At 39.0% G+C, this 8,095-nt stretch overlaps 1 protein-coding gene across 1 annotated transcript; it reads left to right on the top strand.

Annotated features, from left to right (window-relative positions):
* Positions 1-2,672: 2,672 nt before the first annotated feature.
* gins4 (GINS complex subunit 4 (Sld5 homolog)) lies at positions 2,673-5,840 on the top strand (the record flags this gene model as incomplete). The annotated part of the gene is made up of 7 exons (XM_079251208.1): positions 2,673-2,771; positions 2,910-2,996; positions 4,631-4,744; positions 4,823-4,920; positions 5,323-5,411; positions 5,516-5,606; positions 5,744-5,840. 7 exons carry the CDS (start codon positions 2,673-2,675, stop codon positions 5,838-5,840), a joined length of 675 nt encoding a protein of 224 aa, XP_079107334.1.
* Positions 5,841-8,095: the final 2,255 nt, after the last annotated feature.

The following is an 8,095-nucleotide window of genomic DNA, read 5'->3' as shown; positions in this document are numbered from 1 at the left end:
AACACAAAGTATGAGCAGCTGCAACCTACAAATATTCACACAAAAAATGTTTTGTATGCCGAAGCAGAAACATTTCATCACTACTTCAACTTGTTGTATAAATAGTGTGTGGGACAGTTATGAGCATGATACTTCACATGCCTGCATGCAGTGAGATGTATGTCCAGTGAATCTGTGTGTGTGTGTGTGTGTGGTGCTCTTGGTTAACTTGTACCAGTGGTTACAACTATGTCCTCTGTCCTCTACAAAAACTAAAATAAAATTTATATGTAAAGCGACACAGAGAGATTAAACTGCAAAAAACTTGGTCCTGTCTGGTTTAAGGCTGCAATGGCAACATTATCACAGCTTCATCCAGAGTGTAACAGTAGAATCTCACCATGTCTCAGATCAGCTTAACCACATGATGTAAGTCAGACATTTCTCTGTCTGCATGAAGTTTCCTCATTCAAAGATGAAAACAGTATGATGTGTAGTTTTACATTAAAACTCACCACAACATTTGGAATAACTGGAAACCACTGAATGTGACCAGGAACACCTCCAGAAGTCCCTATCTATGAACATGTGAGATTCATCACAAAGGGAAATTCTTTTGAAAACCAGGGCTGATTGTGTCCTTTGTTCTAAAGGGGAAAGGGACCATTCCACTTGTTATCAGCAGATAGTTGACAGAATAAATAAAAACCGGTGTATCTGATGGAATGAAGTTAAATTTGCCCTTGGGGTGTCTGTAGCTCAGGAACTGAGTAGTAATCCTCTACCAACCGGCTTCCCCTGAGAACACTGAACTCCTGCAGTGCTCACCAACGTGTCTATCAGGGTAGGAGCGTGTGGTGAGTGCAACATGCGGTGTAAAGCACTTTGAGTGGTCGATGTGACTGGAAAAGTGCTGTATAAGTACATTCCATTACAGCCTTCACAGTTTGCACATCTGTGAAGGGACTAGTGCCTTTTTCAGAGAAGCTCTTGCAAATTTGGCCTGAAGTCCAGACCTTTTACCAACAGAACATATTTGGAGCATCATGCAGGACTGTTGAGAAGCTAAAATCCTAAATTCAAAATTAGCTAATTTTTTCCATTGGAAAATGTCTTATTTTAAAAATTGGATATGTTGATAATATTCTTTTGGAAATAAAATATCAATTTGTATGATTAGTAAAACACACTATTCTGTTTTCATTTACATTCACATCCCAACTGTTTTTTTTTTTAAAAATTGGAGTTGTAAATACTGTACCAACATCCCTTTTTATTAACAATCTGAGTTCCCCAGATCCTATAAATTTCTGTCACACACTATGATTTTCATCTCCTCTTTTGATCTATAAAAAGTGACTGCAGCTCAGGTGTTTTCAGTCCTGTAGGTCTGACGCAGAGGATGCTGCTGTGGTCTGTGATATTGAACATCATTATGGTGGCAGTACCACAACGGATGCAAGATCATCAGCAGCGAAAATAACAAAGGACTCTGTGGCAAAAGCAATGAAGAGGAAAGAGAAAGAGGAAATACACATATGACATTATGGTGCAGGCCACAAAGTGGTTTGAAACAGCTGGGTCAAGCAAAGCAGATCATAGCAGCTCTTTTAAATGCACAAATTCAAAATTTTGGTGGCTGCAGGGAAACAATTTGTTCTCATGGGCACAAATGGATATAACAAGACTTGGTTTTGGGTTTAGAAGAGGGATTACAATGAGAAATTCAATGAGACATTATTAAAGTTAGAATAAGGAACTAGAAAATGCCTTGTGAGAGAGTCCCTGTGAACTGTTACTCTATAAACAACACTTTTAAAGCTCTGGTAACTTCTTAATAACCTCCAAAAACATTTAAACAGACTTTAAAAGCCACTGAAAACCCTTTGAATGACTGAATGAATGAATAAATGAATAAATGAAAGACTTAATTAATGAAAACTAATGGAACATGTCAATTAAAGGTGGGCCTTCTTGGAGGGGGCGGGGGTGCTTGGTGAATGCAGGTGAAGAAAATTTAGATTAGTTAATAATAACTAATAATAATAATAATAATAATAAACTTTATATGGAACCTTTTACTGTAAGACAAACATCTGCTGTAAACGTGCAAAGGTGGCATTAGTGTGGTCTACTATACTCCAATTTTAATCTAAAGCAAGGCTTACTCAGATTTACAAGCAAAAACAGAAAGTTTTTAAATAAAAGGCAACTGTGTTTTGGTGAAAAATACGACTGCATGTGTTCCTTTTTAAAGCTTTTTTTTTTTTTTAGGCCGCTTCCCTCACGTTATCATGAAGACTGCTGCGGCAGGAAGGGTAGAGACACACAGGAAACGTATAAAAAAGGAAACAGTCTTCTTTAATGTTTTCTAACAAAAGTTTATTTACTCATTCAGCGTTAAAGCTGTATTTCCTGGTATATGCAGCACATTCATCATTGGCTGTTCTTGCCTTAAAAGCAAAACTCAGGGTCGACAGACAACGTAACTCTCGCGAGACTACTTCCAAGGCGCGAACAAACAAGAGGATTTTTCATGTACAAAACGCTGCTGCCGTGCTGTCAGAAGTTGTCGCTTTGTACATTTCACTGTATAACTTTCTTTGAGTGACTTTAAGTTATTGTTTGTAAGTTCAACATACGTTTTTGGCATTTAGCACATTTTAATCAGCTTGCTTCTAAAAGCCAAAACAATGTCGGACACTTTGTCTGATGACGGTAGTGAAATCAACCAAGAGGACAGCCAGGAGGATGTTATGACCCCAGCGGAACTTATCGCAAAACTGGAAGAAGTAAGCAATGTTACTCTCAGTTATCTGATTTAACAGTGACACGTATGACCCTCGACCGTCTGCAGCTTTGTCAGAGTACCATATTTACTAGTCATTTATTGCTGCCCTCATACTTGTTCTCCTCTGTTTGACTCGCAGGCTTGGCTGAATGAGAATTTCTCCCCAGAGCTGCTGGAGAACAAATCAGAGGTGGTGGAGTGTGTGATGGAGCAGCTGACTCATATGGTAAACAACCAGGGACTACCTGTTTCAGATCCTCAACAATGCACGCCTGCAATGGTTGAGAAAATATCTGGAATTACTTAAATGAATAGTAGCATAACTAAGCTTTGCGTGCTGAAAGGTTTGATATCAGCTGGAGATGAGTTTGACTGCTGTGTACAATCCTGAAGTAGGTTAAGAATCACCCATTGCTGTCACAGCAGGGGAGTTGAGTAAAAAGTGAAAACAAGAATATCAGGAAATATACCAGAAGGCTTAACATCTTTATGAAACTGTCAAAAAGTTAATATGCAAAAACAAAATAGTGCCAATTAAGCAATGCATTCAAAATGCATGTTTTGTACAAGACAGTACAAAAAATATTCATTTATTTACTATACCACTTGTCCAGTTCAGGGTTGGGGGGATGCTGGAGCCTATCCCAGCTGGGTTACGGCCTGGACAGGTCACCAGTCCTTTAAAATCATTCATTCATTATCCTAACCGCTTAGTCCGAGGAAGGGTGGTGGGGAAGCTGGAGCCTATCCCAGCAGTCTTTGGGTGAAAGGCAGGGTACACCCTGGACAGCTCGCTGGTCCATTGCAGGGCCACACTTTAAAATCATATAAACAGAAAACCTTTTAACTCATCTTAGTTTAAAGACTTCCTTTTAACATTAATCGTTTACATTATTTTGATAGATTTTTTGCCACTCAGTTTGTACCAGCTTCAGATACAGAAATGATTAATCTGATAATACATGCTGAAACTGGGAATTTTCTTTATAGTCTAAAAATGTAAGTGTCAAAAGAGATGCTTTGATATGATGCCTGTCTGTGGTGAACACTGGACAATAAGTGAATAAAAGTCACGTTGAGTTAAAGGGGTGCTATTATGGTATTTCAAGTTTTCTGAGCTTTCTACAGTGTTACAGTGTTGAATCCTCATCAGACATGTGAATGGCACTGTTTTTTATCACCTAAACGCATGTTTGAATTTGAGTTGAGTTCCAGCATGCTCTCCGTTCAGTTTCCATGGCAACGAAAAACGCGTCGTTTTAGAGAGTTTTTTCTACTTCGAAATCCTTGTGACATCCTGGGGGATAAGGTTCGGTGATTGGTTACCTTCTACTGGTTAACAAGGACATGTACAAATACATCAGGCAGGTGGAAAACGTCGGATAAAGTTATTTCCAACGATGGCTGGTGAGTTTACCAAAGAGAGACATTCTGCTGCATTCGTTGCTGTGGGTTGCTGTTTTCCACTTTGTTTTCAGGGTCTGATTCAGGTTCCAACATGTAGGGCTGTATGCTATGTGTTGACATTGTATTTTTTTAGTTGAGTTTATATTAGCCTAATCCTTTTATTAATGAGAAGTTACAATGACGGCGAAAGCATGTGCGGTGCGCGGTCCCGATGTGGCGGGAGGCGGGGCTTAATGCGGAAGAGTCTCAATCCACTCGTTTTGCCCACAGGCTGATCTGACAGCCTACGGAGAGGGTCGGTCTGAAGTAAATAAAGAGATTTGTGACAATAACTCGATCAATCCCAGCCCTTCTGGTTTCAGAAATAAAAATAAATTAGCCTGAAATCCTCAAAATAGTTCCACTTTAAATGATTATAAACTCATGACAATGCTGTAACTTCTCCACCAAAAGGAATCTAACTTGCAGCGAGTGAAGAAAGGCGACGCCAAAGCCAGCATCCATCGTATGGAAATAGAAAGGATTCGCTTCGTCCTCAGCAGCTACCTGCGCTCTCGTCTTCAGAAGGTTCGTCTACACGAGAGTGTAAGACAAAGGTGTGGTCCTTTGACAGAACTGACCAATCTTTCTGATGTCTCTGTCTAGATTGAGAAGTTTTTCCCTCATGTCCTGGAAAAAGAAAAATCTCGAGTTGAAGGAGAACCATCTGTGCTTTCTCCTGAGGAGTTTGCCTTTGCTAAAGAGTAAGTTTTCTTGTTGTAGGACCTGAGGCTAAGAAGAAAGAACACATTCATCTGGTGTGTCACTTCACGTGCTTTACTGGCTTCTTATTAGTTTTCACATCCAGTTTTAAGATTTTATTGTTTTTAAAGCTATGAGTGTTTCTTATAAGAGAGAACTGCTGAAGCAGGCTTACAGATGTAAATCCAGAGGTGGCAGAGCTTTTTCAGTGGCTGCTCCTAAATTTTATCTCTTTGCACTGACCTTAGAACGCAGTTGAAGCTTTTATGTTTTTATTATGCATTATTTTACTTTGCTCATTTAATTTATTTATTTATTTTTCTCGTGGTTTAATTGTGCAACACTTAGGGAAACTAGCGTTGATTTAAATGTGCTAAATAAATAAAATTAACATTGTCATACAGGTACTACGCCAACACAGAAGCCTACCTAAAGGCTGTAGCTCTGAAGCGCATGCCCCCCAACTTACAGAGTGTCGACATGCTCAAAGCAGGTAAAGTCTTGCCCTGTCTACATGCTTAAAATATTTCCATTTATAAGCATGGGAAATGGCATTTTGATTGACATCCAATTCTCATTTGTTCTATGTAACCCCAGTTCCTGAGCCCTGCTTGGACTCTTTTGTGTTTCTGCGGGTGAAGGAGAGGCAGGAAAACATCTTGGTTGAGCCTGAAACGGACGATCAGAGGTGCTTAATTCTACATTTCTCCTTATGTGTTATAACGTTTTACATCCAGTAGGGGGCAGTGTTCCCATATCTCACCCGGTTCTTTATTTCTGTTTGGATATTATAACAACTGATCATTTATTGGCTGTCTCTATCAGAGAGTATGTTGTGGATCTTGAAGAGGGCTCTCAGCACTTGATGCGGTATCGCACTATTGCACCACTTGTTTCAAGTGGAGCTGTGCAATTAATTTGAACAATTTCAGGTGAGTAACACTGAGTCTGCACTGTGCTATCTTGTTAACTCATAGTGTCCTCGCACATGCTCATACACACATCTGGTAATTCTTTTCTGCAGATCTTACATAAGCCACTGCCAAGCAGTGACATCTCTATTTATTTTTAGCTCACATTTTTTGCCTCTTGGCAGCAAACAAAGTGTGTTTTTTTTATGTTTGTAGGATGTGATACTTGCTATTTCATTCACAGTTAAGCCTGGAAATATTTGAACAGGTGCACAATCGTCATGATCTTAGGCTCTGCATGCCACCATGGAGGATTTTATATGAAGCATGTGAGATGTAAATGAAGTGCAGACTTTTTAGTTTTATTTCAAGGGTTTGAACAAAACTATTCTATGACAAATTTAAAACATTAAAACAAACAATTTTATGCAAAGACTATTCATTCAAGGGTAACTGCCTCCACCATATTTCACAAAACAAACAGTGTACTTTGGATCACAAAGCCCTCCAAGCCTTGTAGATACTTTTTCTTCTCATCATCCTGATACAGGTGCATCTTTGTTTCATCTCTCCAAAGAATCCTGTTCCAGGATGGAACTGAAGGCTTATGTATTTATGATTTAGATATGGGTTTGTCTACTATCTGGAGAGTGTTCTTCACTTGGATGGATGTTGTGCTGGGATCTTTTTATCCTAATGAAAAGGATCTTGCCAACATCCACCTCTGTTCTCCTCCATGGACATCCAGACCTTTTTTGAGTTCATGCTCAGCGGTCTGTTTCTATCAAAGTGAACCAAACTGTTAGTTTAGCCGCTTCTAATATTTCAACTATCTATCTGAGGAATTTGTTTTTCGCTTTTTATCAGCCAGAGGATGGTCTGTTTCACAATTATTGAGAGCTTTGATTGATGCTGTGGGTTCACAACAACAGCTTCCAGATGCAAATGCCACACCTGGAATCAACTCCAGACCTGTTACCTGTTTGGACTGGTGATGAGGGCATAGTTTTAGGCAGCAAAATATGAATGAGTTGTAATTCCTAAACCTCTCCTCCAATCAATATGTCAATTCCATTTAATTAAAACTGGGAGTCTGCACTTCATGCCCATTTTGTTTAGAGGATTGTGTCTCGAATACAATGTGGTAAACAGCTAAAATAGCTAAATTTGTATCAGTGTCCAAATATATATGGACCTGACTGTAGTTAGAATTGGCGTTTTTAACTCGTGTTTTCATGTGCTGACATGACTGTTGGTGTGTTTGTCTTCACGCCAGAAGGTCATAAGAAATATGCATTTGCTTATTTTTTGTAACAGAATCTTATTAAAGAAAGATCACTTTTCCTACAGAGATCACTTCAAGAAGACCGGTTCTTCTTCTTCACTGTCGTCTGGGAAAAGGACTAACTCGTCTGCAAATGGTTACACGTAACAGACTGCGGGTTCAAAAAATATGACTCTGTGTTTTCCACTCCTACTTCATATTGAGTGAGGAGTGATTGCAGAACCATGTCCAGCTTTTGCAGGGGTTTTGTTCAGTGGGGATGTAACTGTTATTTTGGCGGTGTTGTCTATGAGACTGATATGTTATCTTCTAAATGTGTCCATGTATCAAAACAGCACATCATCTGAGTTCATCTTTTAGCTCAGTAACAGGATGCATCGTATGACCTGTAGGTGAAATTTCATCAGTTTACTTGGCATCATTATTCCTGCAGTCCCAAAGTGTGAGTGCTCATGTACATGTTTGTGCAAATGTTAACAGTTTTTTAGTCTTAATTTGTGTGACAGCCACTCTTGCATATGTTTTTTTTTTTTTTATTTATATGAAGTCACATAAAATCTGTCAGTCTCCATGCTGCTCATGCGCCCTTCAAATCTATGGCTGTATGTCTCCATGTAGCTTTACCCTTTATGGGATGAGCATTGTCTTTGAGCTATAATTATTGCGATAGCTCTGTTATGTAAGAGTTTCAGATGAAGCAATCAGTGGTTATCATTTGACTGTGTGCAGATTGCTCAGTATTTGGAACTAATAAGGATGAGAGTTGGCTCATTTAAACCGAGATGCATGTCAGCACACTCTCGTCTTGACCTGCACTGCTGATCCAGCTCATATGATCCCATCACAGTGTGGTTGGTGATGCAAATGTTTTAAACTAAAAAACATGTTTCTTGAGATGTTGACATTGTTTGACAAAAAAACTTGAAAAAAAATTAAAGCCTTTGGAAAAATTTACATGGTTGTTAAGAGTTTCCTTTTTTT

This window comes from Telmatherina bonti, assembly GCF_933228915.1.
Source record: "Telmatherina bonti genome assembly, chromosome: 13".
Classification (NCBI taxonomy): Eukaryota; Metazoa; Chordata; class Actinopteri; order Atheriniformes; family Telmatherinidae; genus Telmatherina; species Telmatherina bonti.
Note: the sequence above shows the minus strand (reverse complement) of the source record. Positions and strands in the feature narration are given on the sequence as shown.